General features: G+C 45.7%; 1 protein-coding gene across 2 annotated transcripts in view; it reads left to right on the top strand.

Annotated features, from left to right (window-relative positions):
- Positions 1-7,773: 7,773 nt before the first annotated feature.
- SP5 (Sp5 transcription factor) overlaps positions 7,774-19,854 on the top strand; it is a 36,323-nt gene continuing 24,242 nt past the window's right edge. The window contains exons 1-2 of one of the 2 annotated variants that reach the window (XM_027128618.1): positions 7,774-8,821; positions 9,521-12,975. In XM_027128618.1, coding sequence (XP_026984419.1) covers positions 8,771-8,821; positions 9,521-10,669 — 1,200 coding nt within the window. In that variant the 5' untranslated portion in view covers positions 7,774-8,770 and the 3' untranslated portion in view covers positions 10,670-12,975. Of the gene's footprint in view, positions 9,326-9,520; positions 12,976-19,854 lie in introns of both variants that reach the window. The other variant, XM_027128619.1, reaches the window with a different exon arrangement.

Raw genomic sequence — 19,854 nt, 5'->3', positions numbered from 1 at the left:
CTGTGACCCAAACTGTGGCTCCCCTGTGAGCTTTCTTGTCCTCAGGACTGGATTCCAGACTACCCAAGGGCAGGGTACATCTTCTTTATCTCCGGGACCCCCCCAACTGTACCTGAGCTCAGCTGCACACACATCCTCTGTACTCAGTGCAGACTGGGCTCCCTGTGCCGAGGAATAAAGATGGGAGACGAGCTGCAGAATGAGCTTAAGCTTCTGCAGGTTCCTGCCACGACCTCGGTCCTGACACTTCTCTGTGCCTTTATTTCTTCTGGCATCAAGTGATCCTTGTCACAAATCAAACACGGGGTCATTTTAAAACATGAATATTAATGGATAAACTAAAATAGGAAAAGATATCCTTAAGGAAGGAAGTTTGGAAGCCAGCTAAGCTCACCACTGTACCATCAACACCACTAAGAAAGGAAGCTTGGTACTACCTTTTCTAGGATATGTCTTTTGTAAGCGGGCCCTGTCTGTACCTAAAGATCACTCATATCCATGGTAGGGCTGTTGAAAGCAATTTTTTTGCCTACAACCCAGAGAAAGCAATTTTATATGCCCCCCCCCCTCAAAAAGCATGTTTATGTGGGTACCTCCCTCCCATGGGAGGCAGGTAACACCCCAGGGCTTCTCCCCCTGCCCCACATGACAGCACCCAGAGCAGGACATTTGCACTGCCCCTCTCCTTACCAGACAGGAAGGTAAGGAGAGGGGCTGCATTCTTGTCTGAGGAAATCCAAATGCCAGTAGAGTGGACTAGAAGGCAGGGCTTAAGTGTGTGAGGCCTGAATGCAATCAAGTAAAACACACAGGACAAGCCCTGGCACAAGTAGGTATAAGCATCGCCTGATCTGTAACCCGTTTCCAGCTGCACTTTTAATGTGGGACCCGCCCCTCCACCCCCGCCTTCACTCTCAGCAATGACTTTACCTCGTACCTTTTTTTTTAATTGAAGATTTACAATATTGTGTTAGTTTCAGGTGTACAGCAGTTATACATATGTATATATTTATTCTTTTTCAGATTCTTTTCTATTACAGGTTATTACAAGGTGTGAATGTAGTTCCTTGTGCTATATACTAGGTCCTTGTTTATCTAGTTTATATACAGTAATGTGTATCTGTTAATCCCAACTCCTAATTTATCCCTCCCCGCCCCCTTTCCCCTTTGGTAACTATAACTTTGTTTTCTATGCCTGTGAGTCTGTTTCTGTTTTGTAAGTAAGTTCATTTGTATCATTTTTTTTTAGATTCCACATATAAGTGATATAGGATATTTGTCTTTTTCTGTCTGACTTAGTATGAAAATCTCTAGGTCCAACCATGTTGCTACTACCTTGTACTTTTAAATGAATAAATAAGGAGCTTCCCCCTTGAGTTTCATTTGGCATGCCCCGCCATCAGAAGTTCCCTCCTGCCGTTTACACTTGCCTCTCTCTGCAGTTCATCAAAGGAAGGCCTCACACCTCCACTGCAAACACCCAGTCTCTAGGCTCCCCACCTAAAACCGCCCCCTCTTTCTAACATTTCCTTTTAACCACATCCTAAAACACACACATGAGGCTTTTGCCTTGACCCTGCTATCTGATCCAGCTGCTGCTTAGACTAATCCGCTTCCTGTCCTCACCTCAGTTCTGAGAGTGGATTCTCAAAGCTTCCTCCCAAATCAGACAGACTCTCTGTTTCGTCCTACCCTTTCTCTAGCCCTTCACCCCGCCTCCGATGCCCTTGGTCATGTCCAGTGTTCTTACTCATCTCCCACCTCGACATTTTTTTGTTTTCTCTGGCCTTTCTTGACTCCTTATCCTTTGGCTGCTTTGATGGTTCCTCTCCCTCTGTTCATCTTCTAATTGGGGTTTCCTTGCAAATTCTGCTGTAGCTTTTCTCTACCTGCTTGACCTCCACCCACTTCAGTGAGCTCACTTATTCCACCATTACTACTTCCCCAAAATTCACAAGTCCTTATCTCTAGCCCCATCGCGTGCTTGCACTGCCCACTCCCCACACTTCCAGCTTTCTGCAAGCATTTCCCCATGAACATCCAGCCTACATCTTAGACTCAACTCGGCCCAAAACTGAATTCAGGACTTCCACTTAACTCCAATCTGTCTGTCTTCTTTAATCTCCCACTTTGTCAGCAACTGAACCGTTCTTGCTGCCTCACAGGCTAAAACTTTGAGTTCCTTTTGATTTTGTAACAGCTTTATTGAAATATAATCAGGCATCACACTATTCTCCATTTAAAGTACACAATTCAATGGTTGTTAGTATAGTTACAGAATTGTACAACCAGCACCACAATAAATCTTAGAATATTTTACCCCCACCAAAGTCCCAAAACCATCATTTCCTATTCTCCCCTCCACACAGGGCCTGGTAACCACTGATTTACTTTCTGTCTCTGGATATGTCTATTCTAGACATTTCATATAAATGGAAACGTACTATATGTAATCTTTTGTGACTAGATTCTTCCACTTAGTATAATGTTTTCAGAGTTCATCCATATTGTAACAGGTATCAGTACTTAAGACATTTTTACAGCTGAATAATATTCCATTGTATAAATGTAACACATTTTGTGTATCTATTCGTCAGTTGATGAACATTTGGGTTGCTTCTACCTTTTGGTTATTGCGAATAATGCTGCTATGACATGCATACAAGTTTTTGTGTGGACATATGTTTTCAATTATCTTTGATCTATATTTAGGAGTAGAATTATAACTATGTGGTTAACATTTTGAGAACTGCCAAATTGTATTTCAAAGTGGCTGCACCATTTTACATTCCTACCAGCAGTTCATGAGAGTTTCAGTTTTATCACGCCTCGCCAAAACTTACTATCTTTTTCATCATAGCCATCGTTGTAGGTGTAAACCAGGACCTCATTTGGTTTTTATTTGTATTTCAGTGATGGCTAATGATGTTGAGCATCTTTTCATGTGCTTATTTGCCTTTTGCATATCTACTTTGGAGAAATGTCTATTCAAATCCTTTGCTTTTTAAAAAAAATTTGGTTAAAATTGTTGAGTTGCAAGAGTTCTTTATACATTATGGATACAAGTTTCTTATTAGATATACAATCTCCAAATATTTTCTCCAATTTTGTGGGGGTTTTCACTTTTTTGATGGTATCCTTTGAAGCACAAAGTTTTAAATTTTTATGACGTCCAATTAATCTATTTTTTCTTTTGCCACTTGTGCTTTCGGTATATCTAAGAAGGTGTTACCTAACCCAAGGTCATAAGGCCTTACTCCTATGTTTTCTTCTATGAGTTTTATAGTTTAACTCTTGTAGTTAGATCTATGATCCATTTAGAGTTAATTTTTATGCATGTTGTAAGGAAAATGTCTGACATCATTCTTTTACATGTGGATATCCAGTTGTCCCCGCACCATTTGTCAAGAGAGGGATCTTTTTAATTATTCCCTTTGTTTTATCTTTTATTCCAACCTGTTAATCAAGTTTTGTCCTTTTTCCCTTTAAAATGTCTGTCACTGTTTCACTACCACACCAGTTCCCAGATTAGGCCTTTACCATCTCACACAGAGATATCTGCATCCATGTTTATCCTTCCAAGCCCTCAGCAAGCCAAACTTCCTGAAGAAGGAAATTTAAGAAATGAATTGAATTTATGTAATTCACCTGCTCAGGAGCCTAAAGTCCTACTACTGAATACATATAGCATCAGGGCCAAACTCTTCTCTCTGATTTTCTAATACGGCCCCACCCAGTTTATACCAGCAAATCAAAGATGCAAAATTTCATCTTCCATGGTTATTCAGCTCCTCCCTGAAGGGGAGTTCTCCTTCCTGGCTGTACTTTCCCCTCCATTCTATGAACCCAATTAAAATTGCATAGGTCCTTAAAGGCTCCTTCAAACCCCAGCTCCCTGATAAACCTCCCTTAACTAACCCAGCCTTTGCCAGTGCTCTCCTCTGTGTCCCTACTGCATTTGTGTGTTCTGTAGCACCAATCACTATGCAGGTAACACTGGTACACCCAATTCTACACTACCACCCAACACCGATAAGCATCTATTGAATAGCTACTGAAGTTCACAGCACTGAACAGACATGACACATGTATGTGAACATTGTTTCCTTCTGCTGTCAAGTGGGGGAGTCTAACTGGATGAGATAAAGTATCCCTCCTAGATTTAGAATTCCACTTCTTCCTCCATTACATACTGATCCAAATTTGAAGAGTAAGCTTAAAGTTAACTCAAGGTTTCTAACTGAAACTTTCCAAAGCCAAGCCAGTGTTTTCCAAAGATTCCCAGCATTGTAATTCCTTGCTACAAAATGCTCTCGGCTGTAATAACGATCCCGGCCCTGTTTCAGACGCAAGCATTAGGGCATCTGTGATTTGGTTTGCAGTTTAAACTGTGAGATGGCTCCAAACCCTCACAGTTAAGAGTGTGTCCGATTGCAACACCCCCCCGCACCCACCACTATTTAAAAAAAAAAAAAACAACTTTCAAATTGAAGAGGCAAAGTTTGATCTCTTCCCTGTTGAGAGCTGAAAACAATAGCAGCTTTCTGCTCTAGCATACCTTCAAAAGGCTGCCGAGTGACTGCTCTAAGAATACTTGGTTGTAGATGACCGAAGAAACGCACCGGCCTCCTCCTGCGACTCTGCTCTGCTAGCACGAGGGAAATTCTGCCCCCTCCCCTCCCAGCACCTTTAATAAAACAACGACTGGTACTGTATTAACTAGGCGGATGCGCGATCTTGGAAGGTTAAGGCTTTGGCAGACAAGGGGCGAGACTGGGAGGTCAAGCAACACCTTGCTGTAAAGAGCCGGTGAATTAAGAATTTGTCGAAATGACCTAAATCATGTACAGATTTTTTAAAAGTCAACTGAAAATGGGAGACCGGTTGGATTGACCCCAGGGGCAGGAGTCCCCGGTTGCTGCAAGAAAATGCCTGAGGCGAGGTACCAGGCTCGGCGCGAAGTTGCAGCCCCAGAGCTCTCAGTAAACACTTTTTTTTTCCTGGAGTAGATTCCGGAGCGCGCACACCAGGTCAGTCCATCACGCTAATGCCTGTGCGGGTTCACCTACCCGCCTCTCCTCGCAGGTAGCACCTGGTCAGCACTTGCCTGCCCGCGAAGAAACCGCGAGGCCAACTTCTCAGCCTCGGAACCCTGCTGCACGGAGAGCTACTAGGAGAACGGCTCCACTGCGCCAGCAGCCGCCGGGAGGCTGGTATTCCGCCTCCCCGCCCCCCCTCGCCGTAGTTAAAGTTTGCTCCCCATTCGCCGCTTCCCACCCCCGCCCCCTGCCTCCGCCCTCGGGCTGGAGGACCACAGAGGAGTTCCTGGGTCCTCGGTGCACAAACACACCCACCAACAAAAAAAGCCCATTAAATCTTCCCTCCTGCGAACTCGCGCCCCAGCGGATACCTCTTTGAACTGACCCCACCCCCGAAGCTCCCGCAGCCCCCGCGCCGTCTGGGGATCGCCCAGCCCTCCTGGGCTCACTCCCTCCTCCCGGCTGCGTACTTTTGCAGCGCGCTTGGTCTTTGATGTCTCTTTACATTATGGCAGAGCAGCCACACGCTCTTCCCGGGCGCAGGGCTTTGTGTAACGGAACTGACATTTGGCCTTAATACCTGTATCTCTTGGTGATTGCAACAAATTTCAAAAATAAATATTGTACTTTGATCTCCCGGCATTGCATTTTTAATGGACGCTCCGAACAGTACTTCATTAAGGATAAGTTTTTCAGGAGCCCCGAGTGCAAAGGGAGAGAGGCTAAACAGCACTTTGTGAAAGTCTCTCTCCAGACTTCAGCTTGCGCCTGGGAGGGCTGGAATCCCGGCGGGTGTTCACAAATGGAGGAGAGGCCCAGAGCCAGGACTTCAAACAGTCAAGGGAGGGCCTACCGTGCACCCGCACAATCCTAAATACTTTGAATGTATTTACCTCTTTTAAGCCTACAAGGACTCTACAAGGTGAGCATTGCTATAACCCCCATTTTACAAATTGGGAAACTGAGGCACAAAGCGGTTGTGTAAGTTGCTGGCCCAGGTCATCAGCCAGGTCATCAACTAGAAAGTGGCATCTAGAAATCGGCCTTCAGATTCTCAGAGTTGGAGCTCTTAACACCAACCCACTACTCTCTCCCTGCTGGCCACTGATGGTGGCTTATTGGCTAACGGGGCATCTTGGAGAAAAAGTTCTCTTCTATAACAACTATGGAGATGTGAATTGGCTTCTCTTGCCTTTTTGTTAAAATAGTGAACAGATTCGGCAAACGAGAATGCCTCCTAGCCTGCTTGGCCCAGCCTGGCCTGCAACCACCGATAGTGGAGGTCGAAGAGCCCAAAGGAGCCCGAGAGGAAACTCACTAAGGGACCAGGCCCGCTTCGACAGTGCCGACAGGTGCCTGTGTGTGTGTGTGTGCACCATGGGACCCCCGGCCTCTGACTTGCAGGCGGGAAAGGGCTCCTTCCCCTTCCAGGCTTCGCGGGTAATCGATTTTCTGGACGCAGTGTGGACAAGTGTAGGTCTTCCGGGCCTCCGGAGCAAAACACTAAGTCCCCTCTCATTCCTAGCTCCCAGAGCACTCGGACCTCCTCTTCAGGAGCCAGACCGCGTCGGCCGAGCTGTGCAGTCACTGCTCACCGTTCCTGGGTGACACCTTGTTGCAGAGAAGAGGGGCGTGCAAGGACGGGACTCGAGAAGTGCTCAAGCATAGTATTGGGGCTGCATTCGGCCCATTCGCCTTCAGCAAGATGTTTCTATTTTGCTGGCCGGCCCTGGGTGTGGGGAAATGGCCTGGTGGCATAGTGTCCTGACCCCTAATGCGAGTGCAGAGGGCACCAATACACAGCCCAGACTCCGAATCAGAAGCCTTTTGGTGTTGGGGTAACCGCTGGCGCCGCACGGCGAGTTGGACCACCTGATCCGACCTCTCCACGTCAGTCCCGGCTGCTGTGCGGTACCCGGGAGGACCATACGCAGGAAGCCTGGGCGCGAGTTGGCTCAGAGGATCCCTGCCCGGTCGGCCGCGTCGCAGAGAGGAGGCGGTGTACCCGGACGCCGCAAGTGGAGCGGGGTTGGCCAAGCGCAGGCGGCCCACTCTGCTGCGCCGTTCCACGGAGCGTGGCCGCCGGCTGGAGGCCTCAGAGGCCATTCCCGGCCCTAATGCCCTCCAGCGCGGTGAGGACACCGAGACGCCGCTCCTGCTCTCCCGGGTGAGGAGATCTGGGTGTCCGTACCTCCCCTGCAGGACGCATCTTGCGCCGTGGGCCGGAGGAAGGCAGGTGGCCTGCCGTCCCTCCTGGGCCAGGCATGACTGGCAGCGAGGGTTTGGGGAGACCACACTCTGGAGAGCGTTTTCCTGACCCCAGCGAAGCACGGCCCTCGCCTGAAGAAATTTCTTTTCTTTACAAAGGTGCTGGGAACAACAGTTTTTATTGACTTTTCTTTCCGATTAGGGAGCCACCCTCGTACTATCTGTGGTTTGCTCAACAAGAACAGCTACGGTCTTCCTCCACCGCGCCTTACTTTTTTCGGTTAGTTCCCTGTAGGTGTGTGCGGCTTGCAGGCGTGCGCACTTGCCTGGCCGGGCTTGGCGCCGGGGTGGGGATTTCTAGCATCTCTGTGGGTTTCGGTGGGGCTTAATAGCGGTCAGCTTGCCTGCTCCGAGAGAGAAGAGCAAGACACCAAACATTTCCCCCTCGAGTTGCTCTGAGTGTCCCGCCAAGCTTAGCTTTGGGGGTAAGCGTGGCCCGGGTGTATTTCGCAGGCTCACTATTTGCAAAAGTTGTGGCCAGAGAACTTCCAGGTCGCCAGCCGGAACGTCGCAAGAGGGGCGGGCGGCCCTGGAGCGTGCGCGCCACCCACCGCCGCCCTGGGCGGCCGCCCGGCCCCGCCCCGGGTCCCAGGGCTGCTCACCGCTCCGCGGGGGCTGGGCTGGGGGAGGAAGGGGGAGCATGAGGCGGGCGGGGCGCAGGGCGTGCCACGTTCAGCCCCGGGAATTCCCTCGGGTCCAAGGTGTGCTCGGGTTGACGACGTGCTCGGGCCGGTGCCTGTGCTGTCCGGGTGCCGGGTGTGTAAGTACCGGGGGCGGAGAGGAGAGAATTACCCTCATCTTCGTCTCCAAGTCCCGCGCCTGGAAGCCGAAGGCAGATTTCTCTGGAGATAGCAAAGATACTTTGTCACTTTGGGCGCTGCCTTGGCGCAAATCTTTAATTGCAAGGGAGCGGGGGGGGGGGCGGCGGGAGAGGGGGATAGAGTGTCTCAAGCAACCCAAGCGCGGGTCTCTAGGCGGCAAGGCCCCCTTTGATCAGGAAAATCCAATTATTTGTGTATATACATTTCCCACATAGTGATTACTTCATTAATTGTCCCGCCTTTATCTCCTCCCTTCCCATCCCCCCTAATAATCAGTTCTTTTATCCAGACCAACAAACACACCATAGGAGCTTTGTGGATTCAAAGGATTTGCTTTCGCTTCTGAAAGAGCCGCTATTCTTTGATGATTGGGTAGCGGCAAACTTCAAAGCCATAAATCTTCCCTCTGACTGGCTGGCGGCCCAGCAAAGTCCTTATCAAATTCTTGGAGGTGAGCCTGAAGCGCTCAGACCGCTCGCGGGGCGAGCGAGCGGGTTGCGGCGAGGGGCGCGGGCGGGGAGGGCCCCTGCGCGCAGAGAGGGCGCCCAGGAGGGACGCTAAGGCGGCCCTTCGTCCTCGCCTTCGGGTCTCCATGCCTCAGCAGCGCCCTGCTCCTCAGCCAACGGCCCGCAAGCCATAGCCATGGCCGCCGTGGCCGTCCTCCGGAACGACTCGCTGCAGGCCTTCCTCCAGGTCAGGGCTGGGCTCGGAGGGGGCGAGGGAAAGGTGGGAAGGGTCATGTCTGGATCTTTCCTGATATTCTGTGCACCCTGAATTTCAAAGGGAATCCCGCTCGGTGGACACCAATGGAGTGAGACCTAGGGGTGCCCACACCAACTTCACACTGAACCCTGGTGTCAAGAGTGTGGCCTTTGGGGGAGGGACGCGCGTATCCAGGGCTTGTTCGGAGGTGCGCGTCTGGCTGAGAACCGGTCCCAGCTCACCCCGCTGGGCCCTCCTGGGGCGGGCGGAGGAGGAGCGCGAGAGTAGCGTGGAAATGAGAGCTTAAAAGATGGGAGGGAAGGCGGATGGGCATCCGGGCTGTGGGTGTTTCCAGACCCTTTCTGGCCGCGGAGCCGGGAGTGGCCCGTCGGATCTCTCTCCCCTCCCACTTTGTGCCTGTCTTCCTCTGAGGCTAGATGGCGTCTCTTTGCACCAAGTAGTTTCACAGGAAGCGCTCCCGCGCTCCGCGTCCAGGTAGCGCAAGCACCAAAAGTTTCCCGGGACTGGTGGGTGCGTGCGTGGTGTGCGGTGGCGGGGGAGGGACACCCAGGACGGGGGAGGGGCGGCGGTATAATAGCCGGCGTGGGTGTGGCGGGCCGGCCCGGAGACCGCGCTTGGAGCGCTAACCTTTTGTCTCTTCTCCGCCCTCCCGTGCCGCCGCCTATGCAGGACCGCACCCCCAGCGCCTCCCCAGACCTGGGCAAGCATTCGCCCCTGGCGCTGCTAGCCGCCACCTGTAGCCGGATTGGCCAGCCGGGCGCTACGGCGCCCCCGGACTTCCTGCAGGTGTCCTACGACCCCGCGCTGGGCTCGCCCTCCAGGCTCTTTCACCCGTGGACCGCCGACATGCCGGCGCACTCGCCCGGCACGCTGCCATCCCCGCACCCCAGCCTGGGGCTGACGCCGCAGAAAACGCACCTGCAGCCGTCCTTCGGGGCGGCGCATGAGCTGCCGCTTACACCCCCTGCAGACCCCTCGTACCCCTACGAGTTCTCACCGGTGAAGATGCTGCCCTCGAGTATGGCGGCGCTGCCCGCCAGCTGCGCGCCCGCCTACGTGCCCTACGCGGCCCAGGCCGCGCTGCCGCCCGGCTACTCCAACTTGCTGCCGCCGCCCCCGCCGCCTCCGCCGCCCACGTGCCGCCAGCTGTCCCCCAACTCGGCCCCCGACGACCTCCCGTGGTGGAGTATCCCGCAGGCCGGCACCGGTCCGGGAACCTCGGGGGTTCCGGGGGGCAGCCTCTCCGGCGCCTGTGCGGGGGGGCCCCACGCGCCCCGCTTCCCGGCCTCAGCGGCCGCCGCTGCCGCCGCCGCCGCCGCCGCCGCGCTGCAGCGGGGCCTGGTGTTGGGCCCGTCGGACTTCGCGCAATACCAGAGTCAGATCGCTGCGCTGCTGCAAACCAAGGCCCCCCTGGCGGCCACGGCCAGGAGGTGCCGTCGCTGCCGCTGCCCCAACTGCCAGGCGGCGGGCGGCGCCCCGGAGGCAGAGCCGGGCAAGAAGAAGCAGCACGTGTGCCACGTGCCAGGCTGCGGCAAGGTGTACGGCAAGACGTCGCACCTGAAGGCGCACCTGCGCTGGCACACGGGCGAGCGGCCCTTCGTGTGCAACTGGCTCTTCTGCGGCAAGAGCTTCACGCGCTCGGACGAGCTGCAGCGGCACCTGAGGACTCACACAGGCGAGAAGCGCTTCGCCTGTCCCGAGTGCGGCAAGCGCTTCATGCGCAGCGACCACCTCGCCAAGCACGTCAAGACGCACCAGAATAAGAAGCTCAAAGTTGCTGAGGCCGGAGTCAAGCGGGAGGACCCGCGGGACCTGTAAGACCACCCGGGGGCGCCTCGATGCCTCTCCTGCCTCGGGCTCCCTACCCAGCACCTCTTCGGAGAGGTTCCGGTGGCCTGTGGGCAGCCGGCCGAGAGGAGACCCAACTGAGGCACTTACTTGCCCCTTTCTGCTTGCCTGCCTCCCAAAAACGACGCCAGGCCTCCAGCTCCCTGGCCGGCCTGCGGACAAGGACCGTGTGCCCAGGAAGAGCAGGGGAGGTAGGGTTGAGAGCTCTGTGTCACGAAAGAGCAGTTTCAGGCTCTGAACCATTCCCACCATCTGGGAGACTACAGTTTGGGGGGACTACCCTGGGCTGACCTCTGTATATAGGAAACGCTGCTGAAATCAAAGCGGAAGAACCTTGAGAGATTTGAAATAGTGCTGTGTTTTTTGCTAGGACTGGGCCGGGCTTTGTACAGGTTATTTAATAGCTTTCTTAAAGAATAATTATAATAATTATAACATTAATTAAAATGTTACTTTTGTCCTCAGCTCCATGCAGAGCTACAGCATGAAATGTCTCTGTAAAGCAATCAGCAGTTGCAGCGTGAAAATAAATACGTTAACTCCGGGGTCACCTCGGGAAGACCCCGCTGAGCCGGTCTCATTTGATCTTTTCTCCTTCCGGGAGGCTTTACAAAGCTGTCAGGTTTCACCGGGAATTTGAAGGCTCCTGTAGGCTGCCTCTGTCGGAGACTTCTTTGGTTTGGAAGGTTCTGGGCAAGTGTGTCGGGTGCAAAGATGCAGAAAGTAGGAGGGCAGGGTCAGTTTTGTGGTAAAGAGATTAGGGCAAGATTTTCCAGTCCCACCTTGAGTTTCTCACGCGGCCTTAGGACTTGACCAGAGACTGTCGGGCTTCTCTTAAAAGTTGATACCTGCTGCACATACAATACACGATCTTTTTATCTGGCGAATTGCCTGTGGCTTTTCATTTGTTGGTACTCTCAGAGGTCACAGGCGAGCTGCGCTTCCTCCTGGCAGCCGGCTATGCTGCTGTCTGCAGGGGTACTACTATCTCGAGGGTCTGTTCACAGATGAGATTTTGGAGAGTTACAGAGAAACTAGGGGCCCTTGTTCAGGTTGATCTTTGCTTGGGAAAGAAGCGGCTCTCCTGTATTTCAGCCCCGTCATGATACACAGCCTTGTCTTGCTTGTTTTCTTCTTAATCCTTTTGCTGTGGCAATCTTACCAGTCTTGTTTCACAATAGCCTCTTAGGGATTTCTGTTTAGGCCTGGAAGTTTAGTTCCATTTTGTGTCTTGGGACTTTATTTTTTCAATCACTGCAGTAGACTAAGATTTTCTCAGGGAGGAGCCAGGAATACTCATATCTAGGTTTCTCACCTGTCTCTAAAATGTGAAGTTTTAAATGTGAAGTTTACAAGTGTTTTTTCAACTCGGCTGACTCCTGGATGTTTTCTAATATGTGAGTTTTTAACCTGAAACCAAAACCTTAATCTTCTGATTTAGAACTAGCAAAGAAAAGAAATTGTTCTCAATTTTGTTACTATGTTAAACTGGCTGGCATCATTAATGCCAAATTTCAGTCGAGCTGAATAATTTTTTCATGGTAGTAGAAGTGTATATAAATTGATAGGATTTCACAGTTTACACACGGCTGTTACCTTGCCTTTCGTTTGAAGTCAAGCTGAAGGGTAAGTTCTTAAAAACCAGGAGGGTTGTGCTTGAGACTTACTGTATTAAGTAAAACTCAACCAGCAACATAGTTGAGGTGAAAATTACTTTTATACTCCTAAGAAATAGCATTTTTACTTTGTAACTTGGGACAAGGTGGTAACTACTAAAATCATTGTGGGACTATGCCTTAGAACCTGTTACTCTCATTAGAGATTTTGGAACTATTGAATGACAAAATGGAATGTGAGTCTTTAGGGTTCTTTACCTGGAAAGGGCAGTTTGGGCTGGCTAAATTCTCAAGGCTGTGACAGTTTTGCAAGCAATAGCAATAAGAAAGTTGCTACACAGTAACATTAATATGCATTTAAATGTGTAATCTTAATCTACATCAAGATTGTTGAGAATAATTTCTGTGAAGAGTTACAGAAACTCTCACATCTGAACCATGCCCTGGGATTGACTTCAGAGCCGGAAAAGGTTTTTTGGCAGATGACAGGGAAAGAGGAGTCCTTGTTAGAGAGTGAAAAGACCAAGGACTTTCTTTGGAAAATTTGAAACGATTCTCTCACGTGAAAGAAAATGCCCTTGGTAGAGAAAGAAAACTGGCAATTTTGAAGTGACTCTACTAGCTATTATTGACAGCTACGATCATTTAGCATCCAAACAGGTGAAGTGTTGAAGATAAAATTTCCTTATAACTTTAACTTTGTTGTTAAGAGAGAAAATAGGTAAAATGTATGAAATTTTGTATCTAAACAGATAAGGTGTTGAAGATAGTTTTCCTATAACTTTGTGGTGGTTAAGAGAAAGATAAAATATATGGAATTTATCTAAAAATACAATATTTATAATTTTAAAAAGCAGAATGAAGTCATTTGATGACAAATCACTTTCTTAGTTTTTAGGTAATTGAACCTGCAAATTTTAAAAGTTTGGTAAAAGTATAGACTCTAGACTGAAGACTGTTCCTTATTGTCAGTGCAAATCTGTGTTCCAGTTACTTTAGAAAAAAATATTTATGCCATTATCCAAATAGAAGCCAGGAAGTCACAATAATGTGATCTTATTATCCAAGTGTAGGAAAACATTTCATGTTTATACTGAAAAATAAGCTAATAAATGCTCAGAAATACAAGTTTGACAATGAAGAAATGTATTAGATTCTGTAAGCTTTTAAAATGTGAACTGCTGCTGCATGCTTTATTTGGTTCATAAAACTGCAACCTACTATGGTATTATCCATTTATAACGTTAAAAAATTATTATAAAATAAATCAGTATGCAAGAAATATATGCATAAATGCTGTAAATTAAGCACATTTAATTTAATTTTAATGACATTCAAATTAAAAGAAGTTCAGAAGCAAATTACTTTTAAATGTAAACTGAAATTTATTTTTTATTTGGAATTTTGCCATCATCAAAAAAGAAAGTTTAATCCACCAACTGAATTCAAGTCTTTACTTAAGAACCCCAGAACCAAATTCAATTGAGTTAAAAACCAATTGAAGAAACCATGTTAATGATGGCCTCAAATGTCAATAGACATTTTGTTTTTTAAGCAACTGTTTTAGTAGCATGCAAATATAATGTAAAGTGTCATATTTTAGAAAATTCTAAAATAAGTGTGATATGATTACATTGTTTAACACAATTGATAAATGAACCATTTGACCAAAAACTTGGAAACATAGAGAAATTGAGTTATCAGTAATTTAAGTAATTTGGAATTATATGTTTCTGAACTTATTAACAACACTGTATAGTTTTCTGCTTTTCTCAAGGGAAAATTGTGCAAATTTGTCCTTTGCTGACCACTAATTTGGAATAGTTTTGGTAATGAATGAAAGTAAATTATGTTAAAGAAAATACAGCTACATTATTCACCATCGTGTTAAATAATTCTTTTCTAGTTTCAGTTAGAGTTTAAATCTTATAACTATGTTGTGTATGTTGTTTTAACTTATTTTCCCTTAAGTCAATCAGACAACACATGCCTATTTAAAAAATTAACATTGATGAGATTGCTTCTGCCAGAAACCTACATGAAACAGTATTTGTAGAAAAGGCAGTTTTTCACCCCAATTTCACTCCATTTCTATTTTAATACTATTGGGTTTTAGATATTCAGTTTAAAGCAGCATCTTCAGTGTTTCCCATCTGTTTTGGTTCTGCTGTGAGACTTTCACAGAACCTTTAGCGGTAGCTATATCTTCACACTAACGTGAACACCTGCTAAGTTGTTTAGGGCTCTAAAATTGCAAACCACTTTTACTTGTGTTAGCTAACCACATTAAATAATGACAAGTTGTGGTAAATTGACATTATCTCACTGGGAAATCATCTGTTGTGGAATCAGATTCAAACCTCAAGCTTTGTTTTCTAGTAAATGTGATTATGCTTTGCTAATGTCCCAAATTGAGGGCCACTCAAAACAAGTCATACTAATGTTCTATTAAATATCATTTCCTTCCTCTGGTTTGCATGGTAGAGGGGAACTTAAAAGAGTATGAAACCAAGGGCAGCTTTGACATGAGGACATGTGCCAACATAGTTTGATAAACTAGGAACAAATAAGGAAAACATCTAGATAGAAAGATGTATGTTGGTAATGAGACATATATTTAGATTAATACACCAAAATGACAGGTTTCAGTATTGGGCCAGTATAATTGTAACCTGATTCATGTGGCATTCAATATATATAAACAGGGACTTCCCTGGTTGCGCAGTGGTTAGGAATCCGCCTGTTAATGCAGAGGACACGGGTTCAATCCCTGGTCCAGGAGGATCCCACATGCCGCGGAGCAACTGGGCACGTGCGCCACAACTGCTGAGCCTGTGCTCTGGAGCCCGCGAGCCACAACTACTGAGCCCATGTGCCACAACTACTGAAACCCGTGTGCTTGGAGCCTATGCTCTGCAACAAGAGAAGCCACCGCTGTGAGAAGCCCGCGCACCGAAAGGAAGAGTAGCTCCCGCTCGCTGCAACTAGAGAAAGCCCGTGCATGGCAACGAAGACCCAACGCAGCCAAAAATTAAAAAAAAAAATATGTATATATATATATATATACATATATATGTGTATATATATATATGTAAACAGTATATTTTTCTCTGGTGTTCAGACTCGACACATTTTTGCATAAAGATCTTTGTGTCAGTTCCTCCTCCCTTGATTGTTTTTAAAGAATCAGCAATGTTTCAAGTTAATTTATGGACATTGTAAAATAACTTACATAATGTTACTTCCTAAAATGAGTAAGTGATACTGTTCAGCAAAGATGTAATCAAACAGCTATGGACCTTCATAATTTTTTTTTGATAGTTTCACAGTTGTTTTACTGTTACAGTTTATTACCAATTGAAGATTTGCATGTGATGATTGATATAGTATTCATTTTCATGCTGACGTTTTGATGACTTCCCTTTCTAGACTTTATATACTTCTCCTTCCATGTCTTTAGTGATTATGTTGAAGCATAATCCTCAGTGGGGTATTTGACACTTAATTCGTAATTCAACCCATGCATGTGAACTGCAGTAGTTTCTGCACAACACATAATAAACTATATTAACTAATATATTTTGGTTGTCTACCTAATACCAAAATTCAATTCAGGGGAAATAAATCAGTTCCTAGTTTGATACAGATCTTCCTTGACTAACGATGAGGTTACCTCCCAATTAACTCATCGTGAGTTGAAAATACCGAAGTTGAAAATGCGTTTAATACGCCTCACCTACCGAGCATCATAACTTGGCCTAGCCTACCATAAACATGCTCAGAGCACTTACATTAGCCTACAGTTGGGCAAAATCTAACACAAAACCTATATTATAATAAGGTGTTGACTATCTCGTGTAATTTATTGAATATTATACTGAAAGTGAACAACAGAGTGGTTATATAGGTACAGGATGATTGTGTTTCGGTTGTTTACCTTGGTGGTGGCGTGGCTCTCTGGGAGCTGTGGCTCGCTGCCCTGTCCAGCATCACAGGAATACCCTACAGCATATCGCTAGCCCAGGAAAAGACCAAAATTTGAAGTTTGGTTTCTACTGAATGTGTATCACTTTCACACCATCATAAAATCAAAAAATTGTATGTCAATCTATCATAAGTCAGGGATGCCTATATATAAAAGTCTGCAGCTTTCACTTCTCAAAAAGTTGTTTCAGCATTATGAAGATTTGGTTTGCCCATTATAAAATGGAAGTTTGTTTTATAGGAAAACTATTTAATTTTTTTTCATTAGTTGCCAAAACCCTAACATCAAAAATACACTAAAATTTTCTGAGGTCTAAGGCAGTGTCTAGATATCACCTGATTTGTTAATACAATGTTAAGCCATTCAGTCACATGGATGCTTTCTAATGATTTTGTGTTTAGCATAATCTAAAACACGGATGAAAAACATCTGGCCCTTAGCTTAATTTCATCCAATTCACAAGGCAAGTATCAAAGCTAAATCCTCATTTATGCTTATGGTTGGGAAAATGTGTCTTAATTTGAAAAGTGTTTGGTGACAGTTTCCTGAAACTCTATGTAAGGTACCATGAAAGCTTATTTCTCTTATTTCTGTCTTTGTAAGTTTTATTCTTGTATTCTGTATGTCTCTTTACTTGTGGATGCCACGTCTTCGAAACATTCGTGTTCATCTCTAGCACGGAAACTCGTTTTGTGTCGTGTGTCTCTCTTCCTTTTCTTGATGTATCTATGCCCATTATTTTATTTTGCTCCCTATAATGCAGGACTTGACAGGATTCTAAACTCCAATTATTTAAAACCTGTTGTACGTTTAACAGACACATATTCCTTGGTCTAAATTTTACATGCGAGTGAGTTCAAGTTAGAGTTCTATTTATAGATTCAAATCATGTTTTATTTATGCATTATATGACTGCTGTTTACTGTGGATTTCTGAACATCATTTTACTTTCAGTTGTCATGGAAAAAATATTTCCATGACAATTGAGAGTAAAATTGTAAAATATGGTAGAGAATTATGGTTCGAGGTAATACCAGGTTGGATAGATTTTAATTAGTAAAAAGCATACAAAAGAAGTAGATGACCTAAATCTGTAAACATAGCCCTTTATTTATCAAGCTAAGGTTTTAAGGAAGGGAATGTGAACTAAGACCTATAAGCATTTATCTATTTTTATTCCTTGTTAAGGTTATTACATTTGATGGAGGTTTCTTTTTCTCTCAAAGCCTTTATTCTCCTCTGTTTGATCCTTGGTGAAGTTCATGTCATCTCTCCATACCTCAGACACCTGCCAAGAAAGTCATTTTGGTAACAGATTTTGTACCGAGACTGGGTTTGGAGTAGAAAGTTGCTAAAGTTTTCTAAGGAGAAAGCACTCCCTTCATCGATCATGATTCAGGCTTGTCAATGGCAAGTCTGTGTGCCCTGAGTAGCTAGTAGCTGGAAGCTGCCCCCTTGCTTCTGTAGCACAGAGGTCTAGAAGTAGTGAAAAGGGAAACAGATCAGAGGGAATAACATGGCCATGGGGAATAACAGACATTTGGAAGATCCTGTTTAGACAGGATGTTCCTAAAGGGGTGGAAATAGGGCCATTGGGTAGGAGCTGAAGGAAAAGGCTTGATCACTTTCTCAAAGTTAGAATGGACCCCGGGAAAGTGCCTCCCTCACCCCAGGTTGCTTTTTTCTTCCTTAAACCAAAGCTGAGTATGAGTAGAGGCTGTAGGGGAGATGCAGCCCTTGACTGAGTTGGACTTGGAGGATCTTTATGGTCTCTTCCAAAGCTGAAATGCTTCAAATCTAAAATCTGTACATCAAAAAATCCAAATACATTTTATTAAAGCTACTAAAAATGCAACAGTTGTATGGATATTCCTGGCATTCTGGCATCTGATTTCAGAAATCCAGTTTGGGAAAATGTAGTTTATTCTTAAATAGTTAAAGGTATTAAAGAGCAGCAGAGTAATTTGGGATAAATCAGTCAGCCTCTCTGCAAGTAATATCAGAAGGTAGTCACATGATCTTAATATTGGTTTTCGAAAAGAACACTTCTGGGGATGTCAGTCTTTGTAAATGCTGTACCATGATGCACATCACCAAGTCCTGTTTTTATATATGGAAATTTCACAGTACAATGACAGGATGGAAAAGTATAGGTGACTTTTCAGTAGTTATATAGGTGTAATCATTTAGATTTACAAACTGTGGCCTAGCTAAGTTTAAGGAAACCATTCTTTCCCCATACCCTCGAAGTCAGTCAAGTTGATATATATAATTAATACGTGAGCTGCATACTTAATTCAGTATTTGTTATTTATAATTATTAGATGCAGAAAACTCAGGCAAAACAAATTCAAAACATGTATACATAACTAAATTCAAGGCACCAAACATTTATTTGAGTTTACAAGATGTAAGGTACATTGAGGATTCGAAGATGAACACGATGCAAAGAGCTCACAGTCGTAAAGGAGTTAAGACATATACACAAATGAATGTAAGACAAGGCCTAACTAAAAACCCAGTAACGAAATTCCTATTATAACAAAAAGGAAAGAGAAATGACTTCAGGTAAAACAATGTTAAACTATTTTATGCCATAAATTTTTCTGTCTTCAGTGACAACAGCCCACAGACTCCACCTGCAGCCTTCAGAATCCTTTTAGGTTTTTACTGGAGCTGAGAGTTCAAGACAGTGTGGTCCCTAGGCCACCAGCGTTAGCATCACTTGGGAACTTGTTAGAAACGCAGATTCTTGGGTCCAGTTCCAAGTTACTAAATCAGAAACTCTGGAAAGGGGCCCAGCAATCTGTGTTTTAATAAGCCCTGCAAGTGATTCTGATGCACACTAAGGTTTGAGAACCACTGGTCTAGGAAATTGTACCTTTTATAATGCATAAGATTAACCTATGGAAAATAAGCAAATTCAAGTCTAACACATTTCTCATAAGCTATTCTGGGGACATAGAGAATGGACAGGTCACTTGGCTGAAATCCCTCACCCAGTCAAGAGACCCAATTGAGAACCTTCTAACTCCTGATGAGAAGACAGCAATAGTCTTAATTACAGAGTGATTCTTCTATGCATCTTCTACAATTATGTAGACAACTGTCCTTTTATAGTAGTATTTAATGCACATAGAAGATTTACATTTTTGAATCATCAATCATATTTTATGTTGGTGGAATTTTCCCAAGAAAGTGGAACAGTGACTTTTAACAACATCTGTTTTCTTCAAAGGAGTGCTCAGCTAACTGAGCAGTTTGGATTTTTAGTGTCATTGGATGATTAATAGCTAATTATCTTAGGGCATGTATAAACTCTACCACTAAGAGTGAAAACTACATGTACACTCAGTGCTGCAGAAATACAAGGATGGCACTTCTAAAACACAAGCACAGTTGCTGCAAGCCTTTGTTTTGCTAAAAAAAAAAGGGGGGCTTTTAAAACTACTGATAGGGAAGTGCAGAGTCCTAGGGCTTCTTCGCAGAGGCCCAAACGTAGGAAGTTGTAGATATTTATCTAAACCCGGGGTCTTCAATTCCTCTAGTTTCAC

This window comes from Aethalodelphis obliquidens, unplaced genomic scaffold (genome assembly GCF_003676395.1).
Source record: "Aethalodelphis obliquidens isolate GAN/ISIS:26980383/991018 unplaced genomic scaffold, ASM367639v1 scaffold2, whole genome shotgun sequence".
NCBI lineage: Eukaryota > Metazoa > Chordata > Mammalia > Artiodactyla > Delphinidae > Aethalodelphis > Aethalodelphis obliquidens.
This window is presented reverse-complemented; position numbering and strand designations above follow the sequence as displayed.